The sequence below is a fragment of the Sus scrofa genome, chromosome 1, assembly GCF_054392235.1.
Source record: "Sus scrofa isolate SSC_HxYL_T2T_F1_AM1 chromosome 1, Sscrofa_HxYL_maternal_Yorkshire_Landrace_v2.0, whole genome shotgun sequence".
In the NCBI taxonomy this organism is placed as follows: domain Eukaryota; kingdom Metazoa; phylum Chordata; class Mammalia; order Artiodactyla; family Suidae; genus Sus; species Sus scrofa.
Window position 1 is genome coordinate 277,890,414 of NC_139383.1, and position 23,600 is coordinate 277,914,013.

The 23,600-nt window shown below is 41.8% G+C and overlaps 1 protein-coding gene across 50 annotated transcripts in view; it reads right to left on the reverse strand.

Annotated features, from left to right (window-relative positions):
• The window catches only part of DENND1A (DENN domain containing 1A), a 520,477-nt gene that overhangs the window by 152,565 nt on the left and 344,312 nt on the right, over positions 1-23,600 (reverse strand). For all 50 annotated transcript variants that reach the window (XM_084995758.1, XM_084995669.1, XM_084995751.1 and 47 more), the window contains one exon: positions 1,723-1,848. In XM_084995758.1, coding sequence (XP_084851884.1) covers positions 1,723-1,848 — 126 coding nt within the window. The remainder of the gene's footprint in view (positions 1-1,722; positions 1,849-23,600) is intronic.

The window sequence follows — 23,600 nt, forward strand, 5'->3', positions numbered from 1 at the left end:
ACAACCATAAACTTCTCTGGAAGAGCAACTTGTGCCAGATCATCTACCCAGAAATATGCACCAGATTCAACAGCCTCTGGGTTCTAGATGTACACATGACCTCACTGACATCATTGTAAGGAGGGAAATAATACTTCATGCCTGTCAGTTCCCAGTAGCCTCAGAAAAGGACCGGGCCAGTTGTCCCAGTCTTACTTTAAAGATGGGAAGAAAACAGAATTTATACCAGCTCTCAAAGCCACACTGACTGGTTCAGCTGGGCCCAAGGTCGGGACAAAGAATCAGAGTCACCCGTCTTGGAGACAGCAGGACACGAAGAACTTGCTTTAAGCTGAAGAGCTTTAGAAGACCTGAGGGAAGCAGTTCTTAGGAAGCAAGAGTAGTGCATCCTTTCTGTGATGTGACTGCAGCACTACCTGAAACTGAGGCAGTGCAGAGAGTCAGGCCTAAGTGCTAGATGGAAGGCAAAGGAACAAGGAGGATGGTGGTGGTAGGCTGCTGTGCCCTGAGCGCCCACTGCCCCGGCCCTTCCCTCCGGGTGATGGGAAAACAAGGGGCGTGCTGTCACTCTGTGCTTCACTTACTCACACAATGGATACATGATGGTAAAAAAGTACTTAGCAAAATATAACGGTGGCATATGAGGAAGCATGATCAAGATTCACTGTCAGTTTGCACACGGAATGCATTGCCTGATATCTACTCAACTTTTGTCAATAATCTAATAAAATTCTATGGGTTAAAACAAAAACAAATGTCCCTGACCTCTAGGCAGCGTGACCTGTGCTGGTTCCCCACACCCACTCTGACTAGGCTGGGTGAGGCTGCATCTCCGCCTGCTCAGGACAAGGGAGCTCCACGGAGCTCCGGAGAGAAAAGGGCTGTCGGCAAGGTCCCCGCCCACGGCCTCTCCTATGCAGTGACCCACGTCCCTGGGCCAATTTCCCCATTCTCCTTGGCCAAGAGGCTCAGAGTAGGCTGGGTAGAGGGGTATCGGATGAAAGCTTCTCATTGAAGCTGAGAGAACTGGTACTTTCTTCGGTTTTAGGGATGACCTGGTCTCTTCATAGCCTCACAGTAACTAATCGCCTCAAGGATGAGGCCACAGAGGCTTGGAAAGGTTAAAGGGCCATGGAGGCAGATAACATATCCCCTAGTCCTCAGCATACTTCGTCACCAACACACCAAGAATACTCTGGGACGACTAAGCAGAGTCATCCCCTGGATGGTTTGCTTTCTCAAGTGTGGAGGAGAGGTCCCTTCGCAGGAAAAGAGCAGTGAGGTGCGGTGGGAAAGCATGGGCTTTGGGACCACCTACCTAGCTCTCCCATGGGTTAGCGAGTTATTGCTCCTGTGAGCCTCAGTTTCCTCATATGTCAAGTGGAGATGATCACTGCTACCTCTCAAGCTTACTGGGAATCCTTGGTGGGAGCAGGTGTGCGTGCAGCCCTGAGCACTGGACACGCAGTGGGGGCTCCTGTCCAGGGAGGGAGGGACCTCAGCATCCACAGGAGCAGAAGGGCTTCGCACATGGTGGTGCGGCTTCCTTGTGCCAAGAGGTAGCGCAAGTGAGGACGCCCCCTGCCCCTGCCCCCACAGACACGCACAACCTCTCTTGGTGAATTTACCAATCAGACAAACAGCAGGTTTCTTATGGCCCCTGAGGTACGTTTGTCAACCCTGACTGAGCATGGAATCGTGACATGCCGCGAAGCTACTCACCGGCTCAATTTTCAAAGCATTTCGGTAGCTGCCGAAGAAGGCGGCCTGGGCCTTGAGGAAAGCTCTGGCCACACCATCACCCGTTGTTGTGGAGACCTTCTTCAGCCGGCTCTTCAGTGAAGAGATCTGGTGACGGGAGAAAGGAGACACATGTTGAAGGCAGGGTGGGAGGAGGTCGGCCGGCTATGCCCAGCACTAGAAACAGAACTCTAGAAAATCCCTGGGAGGTGGACCGATTTGACACCTCAGCTACCGGGAGAACAAAAATGCACCCAATATTATGGCAGGTTTTTGAAATTTAAATAGATGTTGCTCCAGTTAGAGCATATCTAATAAAAACAAAAGCAAGCCTTCTAAGCAGTTTCAATGTGCCAGGTAATTGCTTTCACATACGTTTTCTTTAATTCTTTCTACAATTGTCTAAGAAAGGGGTTGTGTTCCTGTCTTACAAGGGTGAAACAGTCTCAGAGAGGTTAGATTACACACATGCCTAGGAGCAAACCCAAGAAGTGGCTAAGGTGGAATATGAAGTCTTGCAATCTGAGCCCAAGCTATACAATTTTCTTTAGTTTCAACTCCATTTCTTCTTCATATTACTTATAAATATAGAAGTAAGTGGCTTATTTACAACATATATTATTACATACATCATACTTCATACTCTAAATATATATTTATTAAAGTATATATTATGTATAATATATAATACTATATACTTCAGACTCTAAAGGAATAGTCATTATATAGACTTACGGATACACACTTATAGAACTTATAGATATGTATCCAACAAATTAAAACAAAATAGACAAGAAAATCAATGCAACCGGAAAAGAAGAAGCCAGGTCTAGATTTAATATATAAACGTGAGCCATAAGGTCTTATATGGTAGCTAGAAGTAGACTGCAGATTTGACTTAAGAGCCTCCTCGTGTTCAAAACAGAAAGGGAATCATGAGAAGTGAGATTCCTGGGGGCCAAAGCAGTTGCACAAATGAACACAAAATTTCCTGAAGGTGACAACCAAAAGAGATCTCTCCTATGAATCCTTAACGTAGGAAAGACTGTGTCACGATGGCTGTTGCCCTCAACATCACCGATAACATCAGACTTCCTGGTCTGTTTCCACTATGCCAGTCATCTCAGGATGCCATACTGCACAACTTCTGGGCACACCAAACTGTGTCCCAGGAGAAAAACGCCCCTGGAATTGTGCAACTTAGTAGCCTTGAGTCAACGGTGATACAATGCTGAGCAAAGCCAGACAGGGGTCCTGCCCTCATTAAACTTACATTCCAGTGAGGAAAATACCAATACATGTGACATTGCTATCACGCTGATCCTGTGATAGAGTTCACCATGGAGGTCAAGGAAAGCTTCCTGGAGAGAAACAGGCTTGGATTGAGATCTGAAGGATGAGCCAAAGTAGTTAATTCACAAAGAGGGGAAGGAACAGTGTACCAAACACAGGGATCAGCATTTGCAAAGACACTACAGTGAGAAGGAGTTCAGAGCCTACGGAGAACTACGGCTTCAGGGGAGAGAATGATGGAGGCTGTGGCTTAAAATGAGGATAGAGGGAAAGGCAGGGGTCAAGAGCTATGAATACATTAAGGATTTTTTTTTCCTTCATTTTGAGGTAAATGTAATGACTATTTTTAAGCATGCAGGTGATATAGTTAAGTGCATATTTTAGGAATCTGTGTGGGGTTTAGATGTAGGACTATCTAATGGCCTGACATTACGAACAGAATTTAGGATAAAATTTAAAGATGAATTAGAAAATTAGATGCAGGTGGTCTAAGAATCATCTACGAAATTTTAATATGAATGAATAATGATCATTTTTCTGGGTATGGGATGTTTAGCTTTCTTCAGGTTTCTAAAGGTGCCTGCAAACCTAAAAATATTAAGGATCTGGGGTGGATTACATATACTTTTAAAATGCTCCATGGGGAGTTCCCGTCGTGGCTCAGTGGTTAACAAATCCGACTAGGAACCATGAGGTTGCGGGTTTGATCCCTGGCCTTGCTCAGTAGGCTGAGGATCCGGCGTTGCCGTGAGCTGTGGTGTAGGTTGCAGACACAGCTCGGATCCCACATTGCTGCGGCTGTGGCGTAGGCCGGTGGCTACAGCTCCGATTGGACCCCTAGCCTGGAAACCTCCATGTGCCGCAGGAGCAGCCCAAGAAATGGCAAAAAGACAAAAAAAAAAAAAAAAAAGAAAAAGAAAAATTGCTCCATGGACATTATTTCTTTTTATTATTATTATTTTTAATAGTTATTTCCCCAATACAATTTTTTTTCTACTGTACAGCATGGTGACCCAGTTACACATACATGTACACATTCTATTTTCTCACATTATCATGCTCCATCATAAGTGACTAGACATAGTTCCCAGTGCTACACAGCAGGATCTCATTGCTAATCCATTCCTGCACTGTTGGTGGGAATGTAAGCTGGTACAAGCACTATGGAGATCAGTATGGAGATACCTTAGAAATCTATACATAGAACTACCATCTGACCCAGCAATCCCACTCTTGGGCATATATCCAAACAAAACTTTCATTATTTCTTATTGCCAAGCTTCTGATAAGGGGTTTTTAACAGCTTATTAAGATATATTTTGTATATCATAAAATTCATTCATTTTAAAATATATAATTCACTAGTTTTTAGTAGAGTGAAAATGTAGGACTATCACTATTACCTAATTCTAGAATGTTTTCATCACCCCCTAAAGAAAACCATCTTATTGGCAGGCATTTCTCACTCTCCACTAATCATGCTCCCTTCCTCCCTCACCCTGATCCTAGGTAACCATTAATCCACTTCCTGTCTCTATGAATTTGCCTATTCTGGACATGCCATATAAATGAAATCGTATAATGTGTGGCCTTTTATTTTTGGCCACGTCCATGGCCTGCGGACGTTCCCAGGCCAGGTATCGAACCTGTGCCACGATAGTGACGATGCTGGATTCTTAACCACTAGGCCACCAGGGAACTCTGGTGTGGTCTTTGTGTGTGTGTGACTTTTTGGGGGAGACTTGTGACTGGCTTCCTTCACTTAGCATAATGTTCATTATAAACAATTTCCTTCACACTGTAGCACTTACTAGTACTTCAATCTTTTTCACAGCTGAATAGCATTCTATCGTATGAATAGGCCACATTTTATTTACCTTCATCAGTCAATGGGCATCTGAGTCATTTCCACTTTTTAGCTATTATGAATAACGCTGCTGTGAACATTCACGGACAAGCTTTTATGTGGAGACAGCAGAGACTGTAAGGCAAGAAACCAAATAGCAAAAATCCTCTGTTGCCAGATCTTATGAGATGAAGATATGCTGAAAGGCCACAAGAAGTCATGGAGCACAGTGCTTAATCACTGTGGATCCGTGATTAACATGGAGTACAGGGGAAAAAGTGCTGTGTGCCACATGCTGGGACAGTCAAGCAAGTGAAAGGAGGATGACCCCCTTCTTGGCTAAGTCAGAAGGGATAGGAACATGCATTGAGGGGGCGGTCACCCCGTCTTCCTCAGAGGTAGGCCAAGGAAAAGTTTTCCTCAGGAAGCAGTTTGAAGTCTGTCTCAACACCTGGGTGTAAATATTCCACTTATTGTGATGTAACCTCCCCTATTCGGGGACACACGTGCTCCAGTGGTGAGAGCCCATGAGAAGCAGTTTAGGCCCTCCGCACCCTGGCAGACTCTGTCTTGGACCTCCAACTTGAACTAGCAATATGAGAAAGAAATATCCTTCATTAAAATGTTAAAAATATTGCCAGCTTCCCATCCTCCAAAGAATAAAAATCCTGCCTCTCCCAGGGACTAGGGTGACATTTGCATCTTTTGAAAGGGTGCAAACCAGAGTCACTCTTTTGGCTCCTCAAAGCCCTTGGGCCACCTGTGCTGTAGATTATTCCTCACTTAACCTTCCCTGGCCTTTCCCTTTCATTCGGGAGGTGTTTAATTACCTTGGATTCACAAGGCTGCACTTCAGGTGAGCCTCTCCTAATGGCCTCATTACCATTTTACACAAAGAAGTCGTTGCTGATTGTAACTGAGCAAATAGGAGAGTGTGCCTTCTTGCTCGCCCCCGTTGCTCTGAAACCAGCCAAGTGGTCCTGGGCTCTTGGTGCCCCTGTGGCCACTTAGGCCAAGACTTCTGAAGACCTCTTCTCACCTCGCAACAAGGAGAAGCTTTTGTCAGCACTTCAAACTTTGAAACTTAAAGCATATGCGCATCTGATAACTGGTGATTGCATTTTGTCCTTTAAATAAAAGCGAGGAAAGAAAATCTAAGGTTTAAATAACCCACAGTCACACATCTAAAAGTGAACTTTCTCTGAGTGCTCCTGGGGTGCAAATCATTAGAGTCGGGGCTCATCAGGCATGATTTGGGGGGGGCACAGAAATGCCAATGAGGGTGGCTTCCTCCTTTACTGAGGTAGCAGGAGGGAGACCAAAACAAAAGGGAGAGTACAAAATTGAACTCATCAGCTTCTTAGCTCCCCTCCTCCTCTGTGTCCTATCTTGGTTATTGCAGCACCATCCAACCAGTCTCCAAGGCGAGGTTCCCACATGAGACTCCATCTCCTCTTCCCCAAAACCATTCTCCACCTCTCACCAACATCACCCCAAACAGGTCCCTAATCTCTCAGGGCCCATGACCTTGGCCCTGTGCTGTTCAGCTCCCCCCAGCCTCTCTGATCTAGATTAGTGGAGTAGCTTCCTGGATGGGCTCTCTGTCTTCAGCTTTCCCGCAACGCCACCTACCCATGACTGTCCCAGTATTCTCAGAAACATATGAATCTGATCTCTATCAAAATCCTCCCATGCCCCCTCCCCTGACCATCACCAACTGAGCATGCCTCCTCAGAGCAGTCTGTGATGCTTTCCTCATTTGGCCTCACTTCCCTTGGCCCCACTGAACGTACGCATGACTGATAATGAACTGCTACCTAGAAGCATGTACTACCCTCCAGCCTAAACATAAGCTGGCAAGTCAGATGAAGCTGTCTCTTGCCCCTTTCTGTTCTACTTGTGAACATCTAGTCACCCTTTGAAAGACCTACCAAGTGCCCATGAATAGGGGCCTACTAAGTAAATTATACCAGATCCTTACAATGAGATACTGCACGGCTGCTTAAAAAATGTGGCACTACCATATGAACTGACATGAAAAGACAACCACAAACTACTGCCAAATGGGAGAGAAACATGAATTATGGACCAATATACATAACATGAATCATTAAAAAATTATATATATATATATATATATACACACACACACACACATATACATGTATGCTTATATATGTAGTAAGAATCTAAAATGCCATGTATCAAACTTTAACCACGTAGGGATGCTTTCACTTTCTATTTTATGCACTTTTGATTATTTTGATTATCCTATATAAAAAACCATGTTACTTTTATAATAAAGAATTTAAATGAGGTATGTTTCTTTAATAGTCAAATTAAACATTGCCTTGGGTTAAGGGAAAAAAGGGATCCAGATGTCCCTCCTTTGTGAAGCCTTCCCTGGCCACTGAGACAGGCTTAATGACGCCCTGCCTGGACCCCCTTGAACTGTGTAGGGGATTTATCAGTGAGCTGAAGTGCCTACCACCTTACCTGCTAGACTGGGTTCCTAGAAGGGCCAGCAGCGGCCCAGTAGTGCTTGGCCCAGTGTTATCATTCAGCACTTTTTGCTAAATGAAAGAACAGATGAGTGAGTGTTTTCACATCTTGAAAGGCACTGCCAGTGGGCAAGCCTCTCCACTTGGAGGAAAGTCTAGGACCACATTCTTCAGTGACTGACCATTGAAAGAAACTGGTCTCGGTTGGGAAGGATTAGAGGAGAAACATACACGCCCCTTTCCCTTTGGTAGAAGACCATCACTAAGATGCAACCAAAGTTACGAGGAAAATGAAGCTCTAGCTGCTGAATGAGTTACACAACACTGCACAAGCCACACGTCCAGTAACATACGCAGTATTCCCCACCCCATCCTGCACCCTCTTCCTGTTTCCCCTGGTAACTGGAGGCTCTACATCTTGGTTCTCCTGGCTTCACCTGCTCATCTACCCCCACACACTCCTCAGGCAGTAGAATGTAGAATTTGAATCACAGAAGCTTAAGTCTTAGAAACCTGGCTTCCTTACCTTAACCTTTCTGAGCTTCAGTTTCTTTTGCTGTAAAATGAGGTCTTTGCAACATACATACATTGTGAGGATTAAAATATAATGGATGTAAAATGGAGAACAGATGTAGCAGACTGCCCGGCTTTGTGTTTTGTTTAATTACTGCCTGGACTACTACTGCACCAGTCTTTAAACTGGTGGCCCTTCGCCTATTTTCTCCTTGGTCTAATCCCTCCTCTGCACTGAGTTATCTTTCTAAAGCGAGGGGCTAACATGGTGAAGGATATATGAGAAAAAGAATGAATATATATGTATGACTGGGTCACTTTGCTGTACAGCGGAAACTGATAGAACGTTGTAAATCAACTATAAAATAAAATAAAAAAATAAAATGAGGGGCTGAATCATATCACCCCCTTCCTCTAAAATTTTCAGTCACTCCATGGTGCTAACAAATAAAGCACAATATTCCGGGCCTTCTATTGGCTTGGCTCCAGCTCTGTTTCCACTTACCTTCTCAATTTCAGGGGCCTCAAAACTATCCCTAAGCCTGGGATACTCTTTACCCCAGTCTTAAAAAAAAAAGCCACTGACCTTCTATGAAACCCTCTGTCAGAACAAATAGCTCTTTCTCAGGGCACATTAGCCTGTTCCTTTGGTTGATGCCTAATCTTTGCAGGCCCCATGCTGAAGATGTGCTGGAGACAGAGCTGCAGCAGATCAGGGCCCAGCCCTCAAGCACGCGCACCCAGGCTTCCCCTGACCAGCCACAAGCTCACACCGTTAGCTTATTACTATTTCCAACGGGGCTCTCACACTGTGTTCATTGCTACCCTGCTACTTAGCTTTTTGTATCATCAGCAGCTTACATATCTTCCTTCCCATATGAGGAAGATGACCCTTGCAATTCAGATCAGCCCTCAACCAGTACAGGTTTACTTCTTCATCACTTGGTTGTAATTTGTGGGGGAGGGAGACCAAGGATGGCACACCACTCATGTAGACGCCTCTACGACACCCCTGTCCACCTCTTTCCATCAGTGCTGCCACCTTAAGATCTTTCAGCAGTTTCCTCTTTGCTCCGAGGATAAAGACCGAGGCCTGGCCTGCAAGGCTCTTGCATCCTCCACAGCTTTTGCACACACTGGGCTCCAGCCGCCCTGCCTCCCTTACACCCCAGGACCTTCAGATAGGATTAACTCCTCTGCTCGGACCGCTCTCACCACCATCACCCCCTTGCCCAGCATTCAGCGCTGTCCAGGCCTTTCCACAAACAACCCATCAGCTGAGTTGTCCAATGTGGTAGCTGCAATTAGGCACTTGAAATGCAGCTGGTGTGATTGAGGAACTGAATTTTATTTCTCTTTAATCAATTTAAATACAAACAGCCCACACGTGGATAGTGGCTACCATTCTGGACAACCCAGGGCCATAGATCAACTACCACTCATCCTTCAGACGGCAGCTCAGTCTGACACCCTCAGACTAGACCAAGGTTCCTTTGCCATATATTCTCAGTGTACCTTCCCTTCAGAGACAAACAGCAATGTGCTGATGCATTGTGTAAGAGTCCATAAATGTCTGTCTCTCCCAACAGACTGAATATTCTAGAGGGGCAGGGACCATGGCCACCCTCAGTGCTGGCACAACACCACAGTACAGGTAAGGTCCTCTCAAGGTCTGACTCAAGCCAGCCTGTGCAGGGGGCCCCACTGCCGCCATTAATTGGTGTCAGAACTGGAGTTAAAAGTTGTTTTATTTTTGACAAATCAGACACCTAGCATCAACTAGAAGGAGGAATCACTTTCTCTACCCCTTTAAAAAACAGCCCTTAAGGCCTAAAGCAAATTGATTCTTCCTTTCCTGAGTAAACTAGACATCAAGGCTTTGTTACAAGATATCCTGTGGAATGTCTGGGTCTGGAGAAAGGAGAAGGGACTATCGCCTTGTTCCCCATCCTCAGGGCACATATACACTGGCTCCTCTCGCATCGTCACATGGGCAGTGGAAAACAGCACGGTTATCTACCTACAGCTTAGTTCTTGCCTCAAATCTGAAGCAAAAAGTCTTCATATGTAAAGGCAATCCCACCCCACTCTCTTTCCCAGTAACATTTTTTTTTTTTTTTTGGGAAAACCAGGACTTGCATCAGGAAAAAGGAATAGGAGCCAGTATTTATCAAACACTCTGCTAGGTACCAGAAGCCTAGGTAGATGTTTTCCTATCCAGCATTGTATTAAAATTTCAGAACAAGTGGGCTAGGCAGGGACAGTTGTACCCACCATGCAGATGAGAAAAGTGAGGCTCATCTGCACGTCAAAGTTAGCACCCAAGGGCAGAGGTCAGAGCGAAGCCCAAGTCTGTCTCACTGCAGTCTGCGCTATTCCATTAATTCTCACTGCTGCCAGGATCTCTCAGGCCAGCAAATTGGATTTGTCCACGATACTGGTTTATTTTTTCCACAACTTAATATATCTCCATTATTACTTCCTTTCAGTCCTTGCTTTTCTGTTTCTTTCTTGAGAACACTGTTGTACCTCGACCTCGGTTGGCTTTAATTGCTTCTTCTGCATCCCATTTTCCCCTCCAAGAGCCCAGTTCTCCATGGGGGAGTGGGGACTGTGCTAGTTAGGTGGTGCTCCAAGCTGAGGCTGGCTCTGACCCTGGGGCCCAGGTCTCTGCTCCCTCTGCTTCTCCCGTCATCTCACGGGCTGAGTATTAAGTCAGAAAGTTAGAGGCAGGCATTACAATTCTAAGCAGTTTTTTGTCAAGACAAAAGGATCAATTTTCATTATGTGAGGGGCTACTTTACTACATGTTATGATGGCCTTGTGGAGCATCCTGAGAAACAAACTATTGAGGCCTCAGGATGACATTCTTGAAGTAAAAAAGTACAATTCAGAAACAAAAATGCCTATTTCTACTATTTGCCAAATAAAGTTCAGGAGTCTTGTGCACTCCAGCCCCTCCCTGTGTGTTTAATCCCCAGTACCTCAGTGTTCTAAACTCAAACACACAGCAGCAAAGATTTTTCTATGTGTTTGTAATACTCATCTTCCTCCAAACACCTTTTTTTTTTTTTTTTTTTTGCCCAGAGGAAGTGAAATTGTCTTTGTTTTTCCTAAAAAATAATTTAGCTTTAACACCACACATACACACCCCGCACAATTAATGCAGCTGAACATTAAAGGAGGCTACAAGATCTGAGCTTAAAGTAAATGAGTATTTATATTAGGTGCTCATTCAATAAGAAGATCATTTCCATCCAAATATGAGCATGCATGTATGCCTATGTATGTATGTATCCATGGAGTATTTTCAAATAAGGGTTTTCTCCCCCATACTTCTGGCAGTTTAGGTTTAAAGGTCAGATTTAAACTATCACCATGTTTCACAACGCAATCTGTGCAGTGCCGCATAATGAAATGGTTCAGTAAAGGTGCTCGTGGAAATTCTTTTAATTAGGTCTAAGGCTTTTCAGTTGTCAACATGAATAAACCAAGAACCATTCTCTTGCAAGCACAATGCACAAAGCACAAATCTAAGTTACCTTTGAAAAGACAGATACCCACTTGTAAAGGAAAGTTATGTTTTTTTTTTTTAACGACATATCCTTCACCAAATTAAAAAACAAAAAACAAAAAAACCCAACATCTTTCAAGAACAAAATGGACTGCAGATCAAAAATAAGGAGGTTACTCTATTTCTAATGAACCAGGACACACTAATGCCTGGTCCTAATGAAAAGTATTTGGTGGAAGACTAAAGTTAATCATAACTAAAAATGTGTACCAAGAGACTGACTTGACTTTCTTCCTGAGCAAAAGCTATTTCTTCATTTAACTACAATTAATCCTAGAGATCAGCGGTATTTCAGTCACACATGCGAATGTTCCATAATGACTCCTGCAAACTGAATGATATCAATTAAAAATGCAGCAAAATGCACTTTTGCCCTCAGCCCCACTATCTGAGGCCCCAAAGATGAGCATATCACAGCAGGAACATCATCAAGCCTCCTGCTTTTCAAAGCTGTGTTGACAAACTAAACTACTTAGATTTGGAATTTTTAGCTGTCAGCTCAAAGCTGAACCTAGAAATTCAAACTCACAAAATGAAAACTTCAAGAAAATGGTAGGTTGCTTGGGGAAGTTCAATTGTATTTGCATTGAGCTCTGATGGAAAAAGTAAAACTCAATAAATGGTTCCAGTCACCATCAAGAGTTCAGATTTAGAAGGATGGCATTTGTAAAAGCCAGTCGGGTGGCTTGAGACTTGACATGGACGACTCAAAGGGAGCAGAGGCTACATGTCACAAACACGTGCAGTAAATCAATGCACTGACTGATCAACCAATGAATGTCTGCCTAGCAAACCCCAGTTCCGCTCCTGACTCAGCTGCTGGCTATTAGCTGGCTGCCTTTAAGTAAGTTACTTAACCTCCTCTCTTTATCAGAAAAGGGGTAAAGGACTTCCCCTCCTCCAGGATTGCTACGTAGATTAAATGTCAAGTTTTCAAAGCCTCTAGTACAGTGCCTGGCACACAGTAGGAGCCTAATAGATGGTGAGTGTTCTTCCATACGAACCCAAGTCCAAAGTCAAAGCTACCCAAGCCATTATTTCAGCATAAAAAGAATAACGGGCTCACAATTAACATTTTCTAGGGCCTCATTTACTGAAATGTCACTCATTATGCTAAGCCTAGTGGGTTTATCAAGTGACCCAAACTCATGTGTATTTGGGAGTTAATTAAGTGCTTGGTGTTTACAAAGATAAAAGCAGGATTTGCCTTAGCAACAATCCTGAGCTAAATAGATAGATTTCCATGCTTAGCGATACGGCCGGGCCGGATCCTTGGTGGATCACATGGATACATCCACACAGAGTGAGATATCTCCCAAGTGGATCCGGGCATCTCCACCTCCTCAGGGGAGAAAAAAACAGGAAGGGGGGGTGGGAAGTGTATATAATAGATGTGTTTCACAGTGTCCCTGCTGTGATGAACAACTTGATCCACTTACAGTTCCAAACACATGATGCATAAAAGAGCTGACAGAAATTCAATTCTTGCAAAGAAAAGCATCTGCTCTCTAGTGGGAACGGCCAAATATTAAGCAGTTTTAAGACAGGGCAAAGACCTAGAGGAGCGCACTTCATTATCTAGATAGCCAGAGTCAAGAAATGCAGAGGATCTCCAACAAACGAAGGAGCAGCCGAGATTCCAAGCATTAATTACCCGGAGTAACATGATTCAAGTTAAATCTTTGTTACGACAAATATTAAACCCAGCTGTGTTTATGTAGCAGTTGTGAAAAAGAAGGAAAAAAAGAAATCCGTGTACAATATCTGTGAGCTCTGCCAGTTAATTGAATTCGCTGGCAGCACTTCCTCTACCACGAGCCAAACATCCTCAAAGATAAAATGTAGCTTTTAAACAGACCTGGGGAAAACGGAATCAAGAAATTTCAGCCAATAAAACACAACTCTTTACTGGTATAAAAGTAAAGTAAAATTCGGTAATGAAAGGAAGGAAGTCTCTTAAACATTTACTGCATTCCGAAGCTGGGAGCTGCGGTTTATTGCTGAGGTCTCCTCTGATGTCCCACAGTGCGCCTGCTCCAGCATCTTTAATGAAGCCCCATAAACTCCCGTAAATAGTCGATTGTTGACAAATCATACACACACACGCACACACACACACACACTCAGGACAAGGCCCACTGGATCACAATGTTCCTTCCCTTTCTTCATGAAATGTACAAGTCCTGGAGAAGACACTGTCATGGAGAGTGGGCCAAAACAGAACAGACAATCCCCTAAAAGCTAGAAGGGTGAATGACTGACAGGGGTGACAGGTGATACAGATGAGAATTCTCTTTAGCCCACTGTCACCTGACCCAAGTCCAATATCAGATTTGTCGTGGGGAAAGATTTGGCCAATCATTTAAGGAACCAGAGAAGCAGCAAGAGGTTGGATCTAACACTCTACCCTTAGTCTGAGTAGGGTAGTATGATGCAGATCCTATCATGTTATTACCTGACCTACCTACATTACCTGACCCACTGCCCAAAACATGAAGCCCAAACTTGTTTTTATGACAGAAGACCGTTTCCTATCTGGCCCTTGCCATCTACTTCTCTGGTCTCATCTTCTGTCCCTCCCAACCACACACCCTATGTTCTAGCTGGACTAAACCGCTATTCCCTGCCCAAACACCTTACACTTTGGTTCCACCTCCAGCCTCCCAGTATGCTCATCTCTCCTTTCCAGGAACAGTGACTATTTCTTGTATACTTCCATGTTCCTATGGTCTAACACACTGAACACACATCCAAAAGACTTTGGACGAATAAATAATCTCAATTCCTGAACTGGCTATCAAATCTGTCCTTTTGGGACATTCTGAACCAGAAGGGCCTGGAGGTTCCCGTGGATGGAAACAGGCTAAGAAGGTAGGAGAGAGGTAAGGCCAGAAGAGGCAGGCAGAGACTGGATTTAAAAAGGCCACACTATGGAGCTTGAATTTTACCCAGAGGAAAATGAGGAACCATTAAAGTGTTTTAAGTTGAAGAGTGGTACTTATGTTCTAGAATATGCCTTTATTTACAGCGATGGAGAATGGTCCAGGATTGGCAAACTGGGGACAAGACTGGCAGTCCAGCCTTCTATTAGGTCTTCTAGTAACCAGCCAGTGACCTCAGAGACTAAGGCCCATGTCTTAATCATCTCTGCATCTATTATACCCACAATAAAGCCTGACACATAGTAGGTGCTCAGGGAATGCCTGTTTTCCCCCCCTGGCTTTTCTGAGGTCTAATTGAGAAACGAAATTATATATATTTGAAGTGCACAAGGTGATGATTTGATATACATAAATATTATGAAATAATCACCATAATTAGGTTAACATACTCATCACTTCACATAGCTACGTGTGTGTGTGTGTGTGTGTGTGTGTGTGTGTGTGTGGTAACAATGCTTAAGATCTACTCTCCTAGCAAATTTCAAGTATACAATAAGATATTACTAGAGTCACCATGCTGTACATTAGATGCTTATTACGTATCCATGTTCTAACCTTTGTAACCTTTGACCCACATTTCCCCATAGGAAATACCTGTTGAATGGATAAATATTCTATAGAAGATACTAACAATGTATGCTTTAACATGGCAGAAGGATCAAATCCAAAAGGGTACTAAGCCTACGAGGCCCATCCTTGTAGAGATGTATGTAAGATGCTTAATATAATCAGAGCTGCCCATCTCCCCACCTAGTGTCCTTTTTCATATTGGGATTTTAAGATGGGTTTTTGCAAAGTTCACTATTAATTTAGACATCTCCCAGAAGGAGAGATTATTCAAGTCAGATAGCCTATGAAGTCTTTTCTATAAGATCTAGTCCCATGCTTCTGGGATCAAACGCTTTGCTGACTCACAAGGCAGGATGGCACAGCAGTGCCTAGGAGGCCCTGGAGCATCATCTCTAGAGTCTGAGGACTCTGGCCTTTGGAGAAACATGGCAGGGAGAAGCTCCAGCCAGTGAAGCTCTTAGCAGTGGCCTAACAAAGCAAGGCTGGCCCTAAGCAGGGACTGTTCTCTCCCCAGCTAGCATACTAAGCAGGGGGTACTCCAAAGAGAGGCAGCAAGCAGACACTGGGGCCCTTCTGAACCAATTTTGCCTTTGGACTCCCAAAGACAGTCAGCTACATGGTATAGCCCAATTTTAGTGTAATCTGAACTAGTCCTGAGGTCACAATTGAACAAGACTATGTCAATCATTTGGTGAAAATTTATTGAGTATGTGCTATATACTGAACTCTGGGGCAGATACAAACTTGAAGAAGGAATAGTTTTTAGTCCCTACCTAGAGGGATTTTAAGAGAAGACACAAAAAGAAAAAAATTCCAATATAACATGATGAGTGCGGTAACAAAAGGATGTGCCATGTGCTTTGAGAATACAAAGGATAGAGCCATCAACTACTGAGGGAGGGTCAGGGAAGACTTGATTCTGCAAAGACTAGAAAACTGATTGGAGTTAGAAGAGACTGAAGGCAGGAATTTAATTAGGAAGCCACTGCCAATTTCCCAGTTTCACAGCGCAGAAGAGAAGCACTGGGTTCAAATGACTCCTGGTCTGCACACCGGGGGCTAGGATACCTACACATGTATACAATTTCCATGAAAAAAAAAAGTTTATGAATTTTAAGCAACTTTTCAAAAGCGGTTCCAACTATTAAGTTACTAATAAAAGTGAAACCTGGTATAATCTTTTGGGGGAGGTGGTAGCATTTAAAAGTATTTATCAAAAAAAAAAAAAAAAAAAAAAGAGAGAGAGAGAGAGAGGAAAAAAAAGGAGTTCCTGTTGTGGCTCAGTGGTTAATGAACCTGACTAGCATCCATGTGGACATTGGTTGATCCCTGGCCTCACTCAGTGTGTTAAGGATCTGGTGTTGCCGTGAGCTGTGGTGTAGGTTGCAGACATGGCTCAGATCTGGCGTGGCTGTGGTGTAGGCCAGTGGCTATAGCTCCAATTTGACCCCTGGCCTGTGAACCTCCATATGCCATGGGTGTGGCCATAAAAAAAGACAAAATGGCAAATAAAAATAAAAAAACAAAAGTACGTATCAAAAGCCTTGAATGTTTATGTAACCATGATTCAAAAATTCTCCTTCTAGCAATTCATGGAATTCAAGTAAGTGATACAGAGATTTAGTTATGGATATGTCTATCACATTGCTGTTTAAAATAATGCAAAACTTGAAATTATCAGGAGAGGTTAAATATATTATGGTACATATCCGTACCGTAAATGGTAGTTCATACATTAAAAGGTATGAATTTTAATGACTAAAATTGTCAAAATATATTAATGGTTTCCCTTTCTTTTTAAAACTGTGGTGGAGAGTAATGAATATATTATACATTGTAAACTAATTTATGTATATTATGTATATTTAAAAGTTTCATGAATTGATGCTTACCCATATTATCTGCCATGTACTCTATTTTTTATTTGGCTCCATTTAAAAAAATGCTTTGCTGTGACCCAATAAATTGATTTTATGGATTCACTAATGGGTAACTACTTGCAATTTGAAGAAAGGCATTTTTAGGTTGTAAAGTAAAATCCCAATGGCATTTAGCAATCATGACCAAAGAATCAAAATACCTGCTATTCAATATACCCAGTAAATGGTAGCTGTAGTGTGCACTGAATTTCTCCTGTCTCTTTTAAAAAGGAACTCTGATCTTTAGTGATCTTTCTTTTCCAGATACCTGTACAAAGTAGAATGTCAAATGCTGAACACTTAAATAAATGAATTCTCCAAGGTCTACAGTTCAAACTAGATTGCATACTTTGCTCATTCATTCATTCACTCATCCCACAAACATTCACTAAATGCCCCTGTGAGCCATGCTCTGTATCAGGGCTATTTTCACAACCATGCACAGCCCAAATGCTTAGGAAGGGAAGAGTTATGTAAATAAGCATTATGATACAGTAAGCAGTATAAAAGAAGTAGGAGAAAACATTATGGCACTCCCAGAGGAGGGAGTGGCAAACAATGGGAGCATCACAGAGGGGCATTTGAGGAGTGCCCTACAGAACAAGGAGGTTTTGCCAGGCAGAGAAGGGAGGGTATGCTCATCAGAGGGAAGAGCATGGAAAGGCACACAGAGAAGTGAAAGCGCATGAGGCACTGGGGAATGGGGTGTGAATAGCGAGGAGATGCAAGATGAGGCTGAGAGGTGGCCTGGTTAGCATCCAGCCTGTTTGGAAGCTGGGAGGCCACGTGGAAGGACTGGTAACTACTCTGGCCTGGGGCACTGCAGGCGCTCGCTCAGTAAAGAGAATCCTACTTCTCTTGCTTTCTCCCCTTTCTTACACCAGTGAACACTGCTCACTGTGGTTTCTCTCCCTCTTCACATGCTTAGAAACCTCTTGGCTAGCCCTCGAAAATTCCACCAAGGGATAACAAGAAGTTAAGTGGTTTAAATCGCATCATTAAACCATTTGTGATTTTATATCCAAAGAATATAGAGAAGAAAGAGAAACTATAGTCCTGAAGACATACAAACCATCAAGTCAAAAGCCAAGATTCAAGTGTTTCAGGAAAGAGGAAGAAGAAGGATGATTTTTCCATCATAAAATACTAATAATCATACCACAGTAAACTTGGAAAGTAAGAGGAAAAGTGTTAACACAATTTTTCTATCCTGATATACCACTGTTGGCAACTTGGAAGTTCTTTTAAAAATCTTTTACTTCTGAGTAGCTGGCTGTTTTTCTTCATTATAGTTGTAGTAAGTGTAGCATTCATTATTCTGCTTTTTTCACTGAATTTTATCCTTAGCATTTCCTCTGTTGCCCACATTCTTCATAACTATCATTTTAACTTTTATTTTATTTTTGGCTTTTTTTAGGGCCACGCCCATGGCATATGTTGGTTCCCAGGCTAGGGGTCTAATCAGAGCTGTTGCTGCCTGGCCTACGCCACAGCCACAGCAATGCCAGATCCGAGCCGCATTTGCGACCTACACCACAGCTCACGGCAATGCCGGATCCTTAACCCACTGATCAAACCTGCAACCTCATGGTTCTTGGTCTCATTCGTTTCCGCTGCGCCACAACGGGAACTCCCCCATAACTTTCATTTTTAACGGCTGTATGGTGTACTTTAGTGAACAGTAGTGGAATGGATTACCTAACCATTCCCCTTAATTTTGGATATTATGGTTGCTTCCAATTTCAGTTAACACAAACAACGCTATTTGGTTAGGTGGCTTTCTCCCTTTAAAAGGTATTTGCCAGGGGAAAAAAACCTTTAAAAGTAGAAGTATTGAGGAGTTCCCATCGTGGCACAGCGGGAACGAATCCAACTAGAAACCATGAGGTTGCAGGTTCAATCCCTGGCCTCAAGCAGTGAGTTAAGGATCTGGCATCGCTGTGAGCTGTGGTGTATGCTGCAGATGTGGCTCAGATCCCGCGTTGCTGTGGCTGTGGTGTAGGTCAGCAGCTGTAGCTCCCATTCGACCCCTAGCCTGGGAACCTCCATATGCTGAGGGTATGGCCCTAAAAAGCAAAGCAAAACAAAACAGAAAAGAATTATTGAGTCAAAGGTGAATACATATTTTAATGTCCAATTACATATGTTATCACATAAGAAAGTCTGATTTGGAAGAGCATCAATCAGGTTATAGAAAGCATGAAGCCAAAGAAAGGAGAGTGTAAACACATGATAAAGGCCCCCACATACAGGTGAATACACAAAAGTCTGTGAATTTCTGACCAAATATTAGAAAGGGCCCAGACTGAGCTCTGGGAAATCAGTGATGAAGTGAGGTCTGTCCACATCACCGGAAGCCTGGAAGAGTTTGAGCTCTTTTTTACCAAGCTTTATACAGCTCTACAAACTACCTGTTGGCTAAGCAGCTTATACTTAACACTCTTGAAAGAACAAGAGATCTTTAAATTTTAAAATGGAAGCAGATGATGAGCACTTGGTTAAATGGCTGCAGAGGGAGGGACATTATGTTTCTGTTCTCAGCAACCACAGGGGCTTGAGATAAACACAGTCTGCAAACAGGTCTTCATATCAATAAAATACTCTTGCCACATCCCTCCCCTCAAATCCACAGCTAGGGAACAATACAATATTGTCAGTGAAAACAATATATTTGCAAGTTTCATGAACCCAGCAAAATACAACAGTATTAACCATGCCAGATTTTTTTTTTTTTAAGGTAGAAAAAGCTTACTGAAATAAGGTAACAAAATTTAAGACTAAATTGTCTATTGACTAAGAGAAGGCCAGAGCCAACCTGCCTCCAAAGTTACCCCTTAACCCATGTAAATAAATCATGTGAAAATCAGCAGAGCTGTTCTGAAGGTTACTCAATATTAGAACCTCTTTTTAAAATTAATTTCCAAGTCCTCTTCCTTTTTAAAATTTATTTTATCAAGTCATAACTTATATGTAGTAGAATCCATACACTTACAAAGTATAGTTCAATGAGTTTTGACAAATATCTGTGTAACCATCACCAGGATCAAGAAACAGAACATTTCCTTCACCTCAAACGTCCCCTGGTGCCTTTCTCAATCAGTTCCCCATCCCAGGCCAGGGCAACTACTGGTCTGCTTTCATCCATTATAGACGAGTTTTCTCTCTTTTAGATTTTATATAAATGAAATCATACAGTACATTCCCATGTGCTTGGCTTTTTTTTTTTTTTTTTTTTTTTTAAGGCCGCATCGGCAGCATATGGAGGCAGGCTAGGGGTAGAATTGGAGCTGTAGCTGCTGACCTACACCACAGCAATAGCAATGCAGGATCTGGGACCTATACCACAGCTCAGGGCAACGCCAGATCCTTAACCCACTGAGCAAGGCCAGGGATCGAACCTGCGTCCTCATGGATGCCGGTGGGGTTCGTTAACCACTGAGCCACAACGGGTACTCGTCGAGTGCCTGGCTTTTTTCGCTCAGTGAATTCAAGATTCATCCATGTTGTTTTGTGTATCACAAGTATGTTGCAATTGAATACTGACTCAGTAGTAAAAAATAAGAGATAAAACATATTGCTTATCCATCTATCCATTAGGGTTGTTACCAGATACTGTTTATCAGGAATAAAGCTGCTATAAACATTTATGTACAAACGTTTAGATATATATTTTCATTTCTTCTGGATAAATACCTAGGATTGCGTTTATTGGGTTATATTGTAGGTGTATGCTTCGCTTCAGATAAAACTTCCCAACTGTTTTCCAAGGTGGTTGTACCATTTTATGCTCCCATCACCAGTGATGACAGTTTCAGACCAGTTGTTCCATATCCATGCTAACACTTCTTATTGTCAGTCCTTAAAAAACTTTTTTAAACTCAGGTATGATTTGCATACAGTAAAATTTACGACTTTCACTGACTAGTTCTATGACTTTTGAAAGATTCATGTAGCCACGTAACCATCCCCACAATCGAGATATACAACAGTACCTCCCAAATTTCCCTCCTACCGTTTTATAGTTAACTGCTCTTGACAACCATTCGTATGATTTCTCTCTATATGGTTTTGCCTATTCCAAAATGTCAAATAAATGGATTGTTTCATTTTGTATGTGAGATTCATCCATTTTTTTTGATAGAGCAAGTATCAGTTTCTTTTGATTGCTGAGTAGTATTCCATTTTATAGACATACCACTGTTTATACTATCACCAGTTGAAGAACATCAGGCATGTTTCCAGTTTTCGGTAATTATGAACAAAGCTGCTAAGGACATTCAGGTACGTGTGTTTGTGCATATACAAGGTTTCATTTTCTTGGGTGAATATCCAAGACTAGAATTGCTTGGTCATAAAGTAAACATATGTTTAAGACAAGAAATGCACAGTCTTTTCACTTTAGCCATACCAGTCGGTATACAGCAGTACCTTCCTTGTGGTATTAATTTGCACCCTCATGGGCTTACTGAATATCTCTTATTGTTAAGTGTCTCTTCGAGTCTTTTGCCTACTTTCGAATTCATCTTATTATTCAGTTTAAAGGTTCTTTACACACTCTGGGGGGAAAAATTCCTTTTTCAGATATAAATATTGAGAATATTTTCTCTCAGCATGTGGTTTGTCCCTTCTTTTAAATGGTGACTTTTGGGAGTTCCCGTCATGGCACAGTGGAAACGAATCTGATTAGGAACCATGAGGTTGTGGGTTTGATCCCTGGCCCTGCTCAGTGGGTTAAGGACCTGGTGTTGCCATGAGCTGTGGTATAGGTCGCAGATGTGGCTGGGATCTGGTGTTGCTATGGTTGTCGTGTAAGCTGGCAACTGTAGCTCCGATTAGCCTGGGACTCCTAGCCTGGGAATCTCCATTTACTGCAGGTGCGGCCCTAAAAAGCAAAAAAACAAAAAAACAACAAAAAAATGGTGACTTTTGAATAGAATAACTTTTTAGCTTTAATGAGATTCAACTTAGCATTCTTTTCTTTTATGATGTATGTTTTTTGTCTTAACCAAGAAAACACTCCCTACCTCAAGTTCATGAAGATTTTCTCCTATATTTTCTTCTATTCATCTTAAGAGTTTTTGCTTCTAAGTTTAGGTCTACAATCCATTTTGAACTAATATTTGCATTAAGTAAAAGTCAACATTCATTTATTTTCCCATATAGATATCCAATCCTTTGAGTAGCATTCATTGCAGAAAACTGAGAAACAGTTGAATTACTTTGGCATATTTGTTGAAGACATATTAACCATTTATGTGTAAGTCTAACTCTGAACTATTTATTCTGTTCTACTGAACTCTATGTTTACCTACAATGTCTATCCACATTTACTATAACTTTATTGTAAGTCTTAAAAGTAGGTAATACAAGTTCTAAAACTTTGTTCTTTTTCAACATTGTTTTGGCTATTCCAGATCTTTCGCATATTCATGTATATTTTAGAATCAGTTCGAGTTTTTTTTTTTTTTTTTTTTTTAAGCCATCTGGAATTTGGGCTGGGATTATATTGAATCTATAGATCAATTTAGGAAAAATTAACATCTTAAAAATATTGAGTCTTTCAATCCAAAATGTGGAATATCTCTCCATTTGTTTGGGTCTTTAAAATTATTTTCTCAGAAATGTTTTATAGCTTTCAGTATACAAATCCTGCACATATTTTGTTAAATTTATTCCTAAGTATTTTGTGTTTTGTATGCTATTGAAAATGGTGCTTTAAAATATTTCATTTTTCAATTGCTCATTGGTAGTATATAGAAATACATTTCACTTATGTATACCTTATCCTGCACCTTTGCTAAATTTGTTTTTGAGACCTTCTTAGGATTTTCCATATACAAGATCATGTTGTCTGAATAAAGAAAATTTTTCTTCCTTCTTTATAATCTTTTCCTTGTCATAGTGAATGGTTAGAACCTCCAGTACAATTCTGAATAGAAATAGGGAGAGCAGACCACCTTTTTTTGGTTCTTATTCTCAAAGGGAAAGCATTCAGTCTTTCGCCACCAGCTCTGATGTTAGCTCTAGATGCTCTTCATCACAAAGAGGATACCTAGTTTGCTAAAAGCTTTTATCAAGAACACATGTTGAAATTTTTTCTAAAACACCTTTTTGGGCTCTGTTTTGATATAGTTTTCCTTTTTTAGTCTGTTGGTATGGTAAATTACATTGATTTTCAAAATACTTAACCAATTTGTTAACCACTTGATCATGATGCATCATCGTTTTTATATATTGCTGGATTCAATTTGCTAATATTTTGTTAATGATTTTTACATCTACATTTATTAGGTATAATGGTCAAAAGCTTTCTTTCCTCATAAATCTTCATTTGATTTTCATGTCAGGATAATGCTGACCTAATAAAATAAGGTGGCAGGTGTTCCCTTCCCTGCTGCTGTCTGAAAAATCCTTAAATATATGATAGAATTAATCGGTGAAGCTATCCAGGCCTGGAGTTTTCTTTGTGAGAAAGTTTTAATTACAAATCCAAATTTCTCTAATAGAAACAGTACTGTTTCTCTATTTTCTATTCCTTCGTTGGTCGCTTTCTGTAATTTGTGTATTTCAAGGCATTGGTTCATTTCATCCAACTTGTCAAAATTATAGGCATCAAGTTCTTCATAATATTCCCTCTAATTCTTCTTTTCTCTATTTAAAAAAGACATTTTGGAGTATTTTTAGAGTCACAGAAAAGTTGCA